The sequence below is a fragment of the Balaenoptera acutorostrata genome, chromosome 13, assembly GCF_949987535.1.
Source record: "Balaenoptera acutorostrata chromosome 13, mBalAcu1.1, whole genome shotgun sequence".
NCBI classification, from domain to species: domain Eukaryota; kingdom Metazoa; phylum Chordata; class Mammalia; order Artiodactyla; family Balaenopteridae; genus Balaenoptera; species Balaenoptera acutorostrata.
This window is the reverse complement of record NC_080076.1, coordinates 66,016,059-66,028,205: the sequence shown is the minus strand read 5'-3', so window position 1 is coordinate 66,028,205 and position 12,147 is coordinate 66,016,059. Positions and strand designations below refer to the sequence as shown.

At 44.4% G+C, this 12,147-nt stretch overlaps 1 protein-coding gene across 6 annotated transcripts in view; it reads right to left on the bottom strand.

Moving 5' to 3' along the window:
• The window catches only part of LOC103014462 (protein HIRA), a 76,019-nt gene that overhangs the window by 25,458 nt on the left and 38,414 nt on the right, over positions 1-12,147 (bottom strand). For all 6 annotated transcript variants that reach the window (XM_057526474.1, XM_057526475.1, XM_057526479.1 and 3 more), the window contains 2 exons: positions 8,295-8,492; positions 6,486-6,647 (listed from right to left, as the gene is read on the bottom strand). In XM_057526474.1, the coding sequence (XP_057382457.1) occupies positions 6,486-6,647; positions 8,295-8,492 (360 nt within the window). The remainder of the gene's footprint in view (positions 1-6,485; positions 6,648-8,294; positions 8,493-12,147) is intronic.

Genomic DNA, 12,147 nt, shown 5'->3' with positions numbered 1-12,147 from the left:
TATATTTGATAACTTAGTTAAAATGGACCAGTTCTTTGAAAAAAAAATCCACATAACTCACACAAGGAAAAATAATCTGAATAGACCTGTATCTATTAAAGAAATTAACCAACAATTAATAATCTTCCAAGGAAAAAAGCACCAGACCCAGACAGTTTTACTGGTGAATTCTATCAAACATTTAAGAAATTATACCAATTCTCCACAATCTGTTCCAGAAAACAGAAGTAGAGGAAATAAATCCTAACTCCTATGAGGCCAGCATTACCCTAATATCCAAACTAGATTACAAGAAAGAACTACAGACCAATATCTCTCATGAACAAAGATTCAAAAATCCTCAACAAAATATTAGCAAATTGAATCCAACAATGTATAAAACGAATTATACACCATGACCAAATGGGATTTATTCCAGGTAGGCATACTGATTTAATATTCAAAAATCAATTACCATAATCCACCACATCCAACAACACTAAAGAAGAGCCTTATGACCATATCAACTGATGCAGAAAAAGCATATGACAAAACCAAACATCTAATAATGATAAAAACTTAACAAACTAGAAATAGAGAACTTAACTTGATAAAGAATAACCACACAAAAAACTTACTGTTAACACTGTACTGGAAGTCTTCGCTAATGCAGTATGACAAGAGAAGGAAATAAAAGGTATAAAGATTGGGAAGGAAGAATAAAACTGTGTTCAGTGAATAAAAACATCAGTGATGACACTGTGTCATTGTAGAAAATTCCAAAGAATCAACAACAACAAAATCTGTAACTAATAAGCAATTATACCAAGGTTGCAGGATACAAGGTTAACATACAAAAGTCAATTACTTTTCTATATACCAGCAATGAACAAGTGGTATTTGAAATTGTAAACACAATACCACTTATACTGGTGCCAAAAGAGCAATAATTTGATAGAAATATAACAAAATATGTACAAATTCTATATGAGGGAAACAACAAAACTCCGATGAAAGAAATCAAAGATCTAAATAAACTGACATATTCTATGTTCATGAATAGGAAGACTCAATATTGTTAAGATGTCAACTTTTCCTAACTTGATCTAGAGATTCAATGGAATCCCAATAAAAATCCCAGGAACTTATACTGTAGTATCAACAAACTTATTCTAAAGTTTATATGAAAAGGAAAAGGCCCCAAAATAGATCTAAACAAATGTAGTCAATTGATCTTTGATAAAGGCAAAGACATAGAATAATCTTTCAACAAATGGTGCTGGCACAAATGGATGTCCACATGCAAAGACTAAATCTAGACACAGACCGTACATCTTTCACAAACGTTAACTCAAAATGGATCATAGATCTAAGTGTAAAATGCAAAATTATAAAATGAGAACTCAGAAGAAAACACAGTAGGAAGTCTAGGTGAGCTTGGGTTTGGCAATGAGTTTTTGATACAACACCAAAAGCATGATCCATGATAGAAAAAAAAAAATCTAATGCGTTGGACTTCATTAACATTAAAAATTTCTGCTCTGAGAAAGACACTGTCAAGAGAATGGAAAGCCAAATCAAAGACTGGGAGAAAATATCTGTGAATCACATTACCTGAATAAAGACTTGTATCTAAAATATACAAAGAATTCTTAAAATTCAGCAGTAAGAAATAACCAATTAAAAAAAATGAACAAAGATCTGAACAGGCACTCACCAAAGATGAGATGGCTGATAAGTGTATGAAAAGATGTTCAGCATCATATGTCATTCAGCAATTGAAAATTAAAACAAGATACCACTAAACACTTATTAGAATGGCTAAAACCCAGAAAATTGATGATACCAAACGCCAACAAAGATGTGGATCAAAGGAACACATTCACTGTTGGTGGGACTGCAGTCATTTTGGAAGACAGTCTGGCAGTTTCTTACAAAGCTAAACCTAGTCTTACCATACCAACCAGCAATTGCACTCCTAGGTATCTGACCAGTGGAGATGAAAACATATATTCACACAAAAACCTATACGTGACTACTGATAGCAGTTTTATACATCATCTCCATATAATTGCCAAAAAATAGAAGCAACCACGATGTCCTTCAATGGGGGAATGCTTAAACTGTGGTACATACAAACTATGTGTATCCATACAATGGGATAAGATCTGGTAATAATAAGAAATAAGCTATCAAACCATGAAAATGCATGGAAGAACCTTAAATGGATATTACTAAGTGAAAGACACCCATTTGAAAAGGTTAGGTACAGTATGTTTCCAATTATATGACATTCTAGGAAAGGCAAAGCTGTAGAGACGGTAAAAAGATCAGTGGTTTTCAGTTATTCAGGGAGGAGGGAGGGAGGGATAAACAGCTGAAGCAAGAGGGATGTTCAGGAGGTGAACTTACCGTGCCTGATACCAGACCCTCCTGCTGCCTCGGAAGCAGGAAGCTTGGCCCTAAGTGAATACTCACTCACTGCCACTTTCTTTCTTATTTTTTTGGGTTGTTGATTCTTTTATTTATTCACTGCCTTTTCAAGGGAGAAGCTGAGAATGGCAAACTTGATGAGCCCTTATTCTATAGTTCCTGCTGGAGCTGTATGTGTGGCTGAAAGGCCTTATGAGATGTGGGTAACACAGCTACTGAGGGACAATCCCTGGTGACATCAGGGCCCAGGTCATGCATCAAGACTTTGCCCTCTAGCAGCCCGATTCAAGGGGTAGCCTCTACACTTCTCAAAGCAGGGTCTGGCACTCCCCGAGAGCTAGGAATTGACAGCGATAAGGGCCATGGAGACCTGCAAGGTGAACATCCTTCCTCAGTGAACAGAAGGAATTCCTAGCTATGGTGCCCTGTGGTTTCACTAAGGTGGAGATTGTGTTTTATTCTGGCTATTCAGACCTCACTCCATTTCCAAAACTGAGATTTCAATACTTGCTTAAGCCTGTGAAACATCGGCCACTCCCTCTTGACCAATGCCCCACAGCCCGCCCTCTTTGGGGAACTCCTGTTAGGTGCACGCAGACCCTACTCTCTGCCCTCCAGACTCTCCTCCTTGGGCTCCACCTCTTCACCTCTGCAGCACCCAGGCCATTTCCTCAGATCAAATGCGCTCCTCAGCTGGGCCTCCTGTGCTGTCAAATATGCCCACTGAGGTTTTTTTTTTTTTGGACGCGTGGCTTGCACGATCTTAGTTCCCCGACCAGGGATTGAAACCTGGGCCCTTGGCAGTGAAAGCACTGAGTCCTAACCACTGGACCGCCAAGAAATTCCCTCCGCTGACTCTTCAATTGAAATGATTATTATTTTTCTTTTCCAAAAGTATTTTTGGGTTCATTTCCAAATCTATCTGGTCTTTTTGATGGTGTATTATTCCTTACTGAGCTATAATTCACATACCATAAAAGTCACCATTTTAAAGTATAGAATTCAGTAGTTTTTAGTATATTCATAAGGCCATCAATCATCACCACTAAGCCTTGCACATTTTCATAATCCCAAAAAGAAACTTTGTATCCATCAGCACTCACTCCATCCTGCCCCGGCAACCACTAATCTACTTTCTGTCTCCATGGATTTGCCTATTCTGGAATTAAATATAAATGGAATCATATAACATGTGGTCCCTCATGACTGGCTTCTTTCACTTAGCATGTATAAGCATTCCATTCCTTTTATGCAAGTATTGCCACATAATATTACTGATATATTGTATGGATGTACCATATTTTAAAAATCCATTCAATTGACGGACATTTGGGATATTTCCACTTTTTGGTTATTATGAATAATAACGGATGTGAACTTTTTTTTTGGCTGTGTTGGGTCTTCATTGTGGTATGTGGATCTTTCGTTGCAGCATGCAGGCTTCTCTCTAGTTGTGGTGTGCAGGCTCAGTATTTGCGGCAAACGGGCTCTCTAGTTGCGGTGCTAGGGCTTAGTTGCCCCGCAGCATGTGGGATCTTAGTTCCCCGACAAGGGATCGAACCCATGTCCCCTGCATTGGAAGGTGGATTCTTAACCACTGGACCACCAGGGAAGCCCCCTGATATGAACTTTTGTGTACAAGTTTTTACATGAATGTTTTCAATTCTCTTGGGTATCTACCTAGGTGTAGGACTGCTGGCTCAGATGGTAACTCTATCTTAACCATTTATGGAAACGCCATATCATCCTCTGAACCAGCTGAACCATTTTACAATCCCACCAGAATCTATGAGGGTCCTGATTTCTCCCCATCCTCACCAACACTTCTTATTATCTGACTTTTTGATCACGGATCCTAGTGGGTGCGAAGTGGTAGTTCACTCTAGTTTTGGTTTGCATTTCTCTGATGACTAATGATGTTGAATGTCTTTTTATGTGCTTATGGTTGTTTGTGTATCTTCTCTGGAGAAATGTCTATTTAAATCCTTTGTCCATTTTAAAACTGGGTTATTACTCTTTTTACTGTTGATGTGATTTGCAAATATTTTCTCCCATTTAGTAGGTTGTCCTTTCATTCTGCTGACAGTGCTCTTTGAAGCACAAAAGTTTTAAGTTTTGATAATGCCCAATTTTTCTATTTTTTCTTTAGTTGCTTGTGTTTTAGGTGTCACATCTAAGAAATAGTTTTCTAATCTAAGGTCACATCTATGTTTTCTTCTAAGAGTTTTATAGTTTAACTCTTACATTTAGTTCTTCAATCCATTTTGATTTAATTTTTATACATGGGATAGTTAACAAATCTTTCCTCATGTTTTCTTTATCTTTCTTGTCTTTGACCATCTTACGCGTGTTTATTTTACAGCCACCATCTGACCATCTACCATCAGAGGTACAGAGGTCTACACCTTCTGCTCCTGACGTCTCCTGACATGCGTGGATGATCAGGGTTTCTTCACGGGCTTTGTTCCTTTGGATTCTGAGTCATCTCAGGCAGTGTTTCTTTAGTGGGAACACAGTACCCCCTGGGGTCAGGATGGATTTGTATTTGCTTTGCCAAGTGCCTCTGAGGTGTTAATTAGACTAGAATCTTCTTTTGTGTCCAGTTCTTGGCTTGGTGATTTCCAGATGACAAAGGTAGTGTTAAAGTGACCTCCAATCCACTTGAGGGCAGGCCTGTGGTGACACAGCCTCAGGGGAAGACTGTTTTCCTAACTCAGAGGGCAGGCTGAGACATTCCAGGCTCTGGCCATGTTCCTATGCTGTCAGTCAGGTTTCTTCTAGTCCCCCTCTCACTGGAGGTACACTTTTTTAAGCAGCTTGACTTCATGCTAGTGTCTTAGTTCCAATCCCTACGTGGCTCAGGCCTAAGGCCCTGTCTCAAATCTGTGTGGCCATTAACACTCAAGGTCCTTGTTTACCAGGCCAGTAACCTCCTGGCCTAACACCCACTGCTCTGGTTGTTTTGTTCACTCTTAGATTTTGGCTCCTAGGGACTTCACTTACTTTCTTGTGAACTAGTCACATACTTTAGGGACACATGTTACGTTTCATCCAGCATTTCAGAATGTTTAGCAGCAGGGAGGTTTCAGATCCTCTATATTGCTGGGTAAAAAGATCACATGAAACACCTATATAAAACAGACGTGACCACACTGCAGACCCCACACCAAAGTCACAGAGGCCACTGCTGACCTGAAGGGACAGTCCTCCCATGCTGGCTTCTGGGGCCTATTCTCCAAGGACGAATCCCACTCAGACAAGCAGTTTTGAGAACATGGGTGAAGCCCCGGGGACAGTACAGTGTGGCTTTAGCTCCAAGACACCGTCCATGGCAAGGACAGGTCTCATCCCAGATGCTCCCTCCACTGGGCACCTTCTGGCCATGTGGCTCCTGCAAGAGTCTCTGGCCCACGTCCCTGATGTGGCTAATGGTAACGCTGAGCCCAATCACCTTGCAGTGGGTCACAGCTCCAGGTTGGTACTCAAGGCCCCGGCCTGTGTGGAGGAAGGTGGCCCGGCCCCCCCTCAGACTCTCCCAGCCTTCAACTTGCTGGACCAGGCAGTGAGCTCCGTGCCACAGTGGGCTTGGCAGGAGGCCCTCCCAGGAGGCAGAGAAGCTCTATGTCAATAACAGAGGCTGAAACACTCAGTGTGGCTCCTCAGGAGGACTCCTGCCGCCCCATGACTGCTGCCTGTACTCAGGAAGGTGCAGAGGACATGCTGCAGGGGTTCAGAAGCCCATTGGACCTCACAGAGGCCTCCCCTCCATCACTTTAATCTCAGCTCCCGACCTCCTGGTCAGTGTCTGAGCAGAAAGCCAGGACCAGAGCCTTCTATCCTCTGACCATCTCAACACAGCCTCTGCACCCACCAGCCCTCGTGCCTCTGCCCTTTGGTCCCCACCCCACCCCCACCCCATGGCTCCGTGAAGCAGCCACACCTTTCTCCTCAGAGTGGTGGCTCCTGAATACAGAGGGACAGGAGTCTGCACCCTCACGGGAAGGCGGACATGGCACGGCTGGCCCAAGTCTGTACCCTCCCCATCTCTGGGACCCCACACAGCCACCACCTACCTTTCCATAGCTGTCGGGGTCAAACCGACCAAGGCAGGAGCCCCCGGCGTGGCTTTGGAGCGCTCCGTGAATCGGGAGTCGAACGCTTTCATAGGTTCGATCTTGGACGGGGTTGTCAGGATGGAGGGGGACGGTACAGCGGGAGCAGAGGCCGCATTCACGCTGGGGGTGGGGTGGAGACGGAAGGCCACGTCAGCACAACCCACTGAGGATCCGGGAGTCCGGGATTTGTGGGGCTTGGAGCCAAGTGAATGGGGCACAAATATCAAACTTCCATAAATAATTTCAAGATGTAATTGACTATTGCCAACTTTCTTTAATACCTTCACATATTAAAGTTCTGGGAGTTTGGCTTTCTGAGAAGGCTGTGAGCAAATGCACTCACACCCATACCACTTTAGTGTTCTCAGAGCTTCTGGGGGTAGCATGAGGCCTCAACTAGTGGTTCCTACAACCCCGTTTTCCTCACCATAAAGCTCTGTCACCACAACCTGAATACAGCAGCTCCACCCAACCCGCTCTGACCACCAGCTCTGACCATGGTCTCACAGGGACAATCACACACCCTTTATGCTCTCCTCCAAGTGCTCCCTGTGTCTCTGACTCCACAGAGAAAAGGGAGCTCAGGCTGGAGCTTGCCAGCTCCCTGTTGTCCCGGCACATCCCACACGTTGGGTCAAAGCCACGGGGCCTCCTCTGCCCACATCCGGGCTAACTGCCCTCCCCGCTGCTGGACCCCAGGCCAGACGCCCGCAGGCACCTGTATGACCCTCCCCTCCTCTCCTGGAACCTGCACGGCCAACTGTTGAACATTTTGCAAACCTGGTGCCCTGTCCTTCCCAGACACCCTTCCTCCCAATGCTCTGCTTCCTGACTGGTCTTGCTGCTCCATACCCTTCTCTTCCCTCAAGGGAGAGGGGACACTCGAAGCCTGGCGCATGCCTCCACAGCCATGACACCAGAGGCAGGAGCTGTGATAACGCACGGCCCTGTCCCTGGCGACGGAGGGTCACGTTGACAGTGTCAGTTGTGTGCCAGTGCGGCAGCTAAACTTGGGCCCCACTGTTGTTCGTTTCCTAAGGTGCAAGTCCCAGCGCCTGTGTGTCCACTCCAGGGAGAAGCCAGCCTTCCTCCCCTTGCCCACCACTCCTCAGGCTCCGGGCCTCTGCTCTCGCTGTTGCCCCTACTCCCCAGCCCCGTCCCCTGGCTCAGCCTAAATGAGAAGCCTTCCTGAGATCTGCCCACCAAGGCCCTCAGAGGGCCAGCCCCACACCCCTGTGGCCACCTCTTCCCCTACCAGCCTAGATCCTCCCCGGAGATGAGGACCCACCAATCAACCCCTGCACACGTCGGGCCTGGCACAGCTTGTCACTCAGAGCAGGTGCTGGGCAAATGGCTCCTGGCTCTTAGTCATGCTCCTCTGGTCCTTTCAGACTTCTAGTTTGGTTTCCAGGTGATGGCCAGTGAAGACACGGGCTCCCCGAGCAAATGTATTTTGAGTGTGAGGGGAGTCTGTGCCGTGGCACACGAGCAGGCTGGCCGAAGGTGGGCTGGCCCTGTGGCAGGTGACGCGTCACTGGCCAGTTGCCACCCTTAGTATTCCCATCCTGGGACTGCATCTTCCCCCAGGACATGAAGTCCTCAGGGCCCTAATCATCAGACTCTCCTGATCAAGGCTCCCTTCTGAGCAGGCCCTCATCTGAAACCAAGCACTTGTCTCTTTTCTTTACTGAAGAGGCCACGAAGTGTCCCTGGAACTGTCCAAACCGCACTTGCCCAGGTACAGGACCAAGCTTGGCACCTACTCACCTGTCCTTACTGACAGAATCGCCCGCAGGCCTGGTGCCGGTCGCCGCCACAGGCTCTGTGGAAGGCTTCGAGGTGCCGAAGGGGACGGGGGTGCTGGAGTCCAGCGGCAGCAGCTGCGGGCTGCTGTGAGAGGTGAGCATGGTGCCCGCCAGGGAACCCGAGAGCGGGATGCTGTTGAAGAAGGCCGTGGAGAAGTCCCTGTTGTCGAGAAGGAGAAAAGTCAGCCTTGGACGTCGAGTACCACGTCGAGTACTTACACATCCTTAGCAAATTTTTTTCTGGGTCCAATGGCAATGTATCTTCATGGCAGAATTTTTATGCAAGTTACAGAAAAGTAAAAAGGAAATTAAAATCACTTCATACACTACATTTAATTAGATCTAAGATGAACTGGTACTTTATATACCACTAAGAAAGAAAAAAACTGCGACCGATTATAACTGTCAGGTGTCACTGATAAGCCGCACCCTGATCTCAAGAGGTGTTACCATGTGCAAATGTGTCTTGGGGCTGAGGAAACACAGCGCAAAGAGTGGGCCTCTCTTTCATTATGGGCAGCGTGGACGTGCCATGGTTTACCCAACCAGCCTCTCGTGAGGAACAGCTGGACGGTTTCCTGGTGTTTCTGTAACACACACTGCAGTGTGCCAGCTGAGGGCCCTGGGTATCATGGCTCAGCCACGCACAGGCTCTGAGGCCTTGGGCACCTCAGCCACCATGTCTGCAAAAGAGATGACAGGACCCTCCCCACGAGGCCGCTGTCTGGACTAACCTACTGCCTGTAGCGCATGACACGGGGCACACACAGAGACGCCTGCTGTTTTAACTGTCATCCCACTTGTTTCACACATTACGTGGGATAAATTCCTAGAAGGAACTGCAGCAGCAAATGGAATGTTCATCGACGATTTTGGATAAATAGTTCTCAACAGCCTTGCTTTGAGGTTCACCTCACAAGCCGTGCATGGGTGCCTATACCCCCAAACCCTCATCAACGGTTTTATCAACTTCTTGATACCTGATAATCTGAGAGATGAAAAATGGTATCTTACTACAATTTTCATTTGCCATTATTTTGATGCAAGGTTGAAATTTTTTCATCTAGAAACATCTGATTTCCCTTTTTTGGGAGCTGTTTGTTCGTAGCTGTCATCCATTGTTCTATTTGGTTATTGGTCTTTATTATTGATTGTAAGACCTATTTACATATTCAAAAATTCCTATATGGACAGGAAATATTTTCCCCAGGATGTTGTGTTTTGACTATTTATCATGTAATTTTCCTTGCAAAAACATGTTATTTTCGTGTGGTCTAACTTTTGTGTAATTTGTAGAAGACTTTTTTTACCTCTGAGGTTATGAAAGTATTCTTCTATGGAATATTCTAAAATTTTAAATAATAAAAAAATTAAACATTAAAAAAAATCTCTGAGATGTTCAGAATGTTCTCTGAAAAATTTCTGAGCTGTGCAAAATTTTAATGCGTGAGATAGGGCTCCAAATGTTTTTTTAAATTTATTTTATTGAAGTATAGTTGATTTACAATGTTGTGTTAATTTCTGCTGTACAGCAAGGTGACTCAGTTATACACACACACACACACACACACACACACACACACACACACACACATTCTTTTCCATTACGGTTTATCATAGGATTCTGAATACAGTTCCCTGTGCTATACAGTAGGACCTTGTTGTTTATCCATCCTATATATAATAGTTTGCATCTGCTAATCCCAAACTCCCAATCCATCCCTCCCCCACCACCTCCCCCCTGGCAACCACAAGTCCGCTCTCTATGTCTGTGAGTCTATTTCTGTTTTGTAGATAGGTTCATCTGTGTCATATTTTAGATTCCACATACAAGTGATATCATATGGTATTTGTCTTTCTCTTTCTGACTTACTTTACTTAGTATGACCATCGCTAGGTCCATCCATGTAGCTGCAAATGACACTATTTCATTCTTTTTTATGGCTGAGTAGTATTCCATTGTATATAAACCACATCCTCTTTATCCATTCATCTGTCGATGGACATTTAGGTTGTTTCCATGTCTCAGCTATTGTGAACAGTGTGCTATGAACATTGGGGTGCATGTATCTTTTTGAATTATTGTCTTCTCCAGATATATGCCCAGGAGTGGGATTGGTGGATCACATGGCAACTCTACTTTAGTTTTTTGAAGAACCTCCATACTATTCTCCATAGTGGCTGCACCAATTTACATTCCCATCAGCAGTGTAGGAGGGTTCACTTTTCTCCCTTCCCAGCATTTGTTACTTGTGGACTTTTTAATCATGGCCATTCTGACCAGTGCGAGGTGGTACTTCACTGTAGTTTTGATTTGCATTTCTCTAATAATTAGTGGTGTTGAGCATCCTTTCATGTCTCTGTTGGCCATCTGTATGTTTTCTTTGGAGAAATGTCTGTTTAGGTCTTTTGCCCATTTTTCGATTGGGTTGTTTTTTTATTATTGAGTTGTATGAGCTGTTTCTGTATTTTGGAAATTAAGCCCTTGTCAGCTGCATGATTTGCAAATATTTTCTCCCAGTTTGTAGGCTGTCTTTTCATTTTGTTCATGATTTCCTTTGCTGTACAAAAGCTTGTAAGTTTGATTAGGTTCTGTTTATTTTTATTTCTTTTTAAAAATAAATTTATTTATTTTTTATTTTTGGCTGTGTTGGGTCTTCGTTGCTGTGCGCGGGCTTTCTCTAGTTGCAGTGAGCGGGGGCTGCTCTTCGTTGTGGTGTGTGGGCTTCTCTTGTTGTGGAGCACGGGTTCTAGGTGCGCAGGCTTCAGCAGTTGTGGCACGTGGGCTCATTAGTTGTGGCTTGCAGGGTCTAGAGCTCAGGCTCAGTAGTTGTGGCACATATGCTTAGTTGCTCCGCGGCATGTGGCATCTTCCCGGGCCAGGGCTCAAACCTGTGTCCCTTGCATTGGCAGGCAGATTCTTAACCACTGCGCCACCAGGGAAGCCGTTGTTTTTATCTCTATTGCCTTGGGAGACTGACTGAAGAAAACATTGGTACGATTTATCTCAGAGAATGTTTGCCTATATTCTCTTCTAGGAGTTTATGGTGTCATGTTTGTTTTTTTTTTTTCCAAGAATTTTTTTTTTTAAATTTTATTTATGGCTGTGTTGGGTCTTCGTTTCTGTGCGAGGGCTTTCTCTAGTTGCGGCAAGTGGGGGCCACTCTTCATCGCGGTGCACAGGCCTCTCACTATCATGGCCTCTCTTATTGCGGAGCACAGGATCCAGACACGCAGGCTCAGTAGCTGTGGCTCACGGGCCCAGTTGCTCCGCGGCATGTGGGATCCTCCCAGACCAGGGCTCGAACCCACGTCCCCTGCATTGGCAGGCAGACTCCCAACCACTGCGCCACCAGGGAAGCCCTGGTGTCATGTTTTATATTTAAGTATTTAAGCCATTTTGAGTTGTTTTTGTATATGGTGTGAGGCAATGTTCTAACTTAATTGATTTACATGTGGCTGTGTAGCTTTCTCAACACCACTTGCTGAAGAAACTGTCTTTTCTCCATTGCATATTCTTGTAGGGCTCCAATTTTGTTTCTAGAGAGTATCACTTCCTGACTTCATTTATTGAATTAGGTAGTGATTTGTGACAGATGCAAAATATTACCTTTAAAGTTCTCATAAATATTTGAGTCTATTTCTGAGTTTTCTATTGTATTCCACTGTTCTATTCACATGTCAGTACCTCACTATTTTAATTATTATAGCTTGTAAGATTTAATTTCTAGTGGGGCTAGTCTTTCCTGATTAATCTTTTTCAGAAATATTTTAGCTACTCCTATGTACTTTTTCACAGAACTTCAGAATCAGTT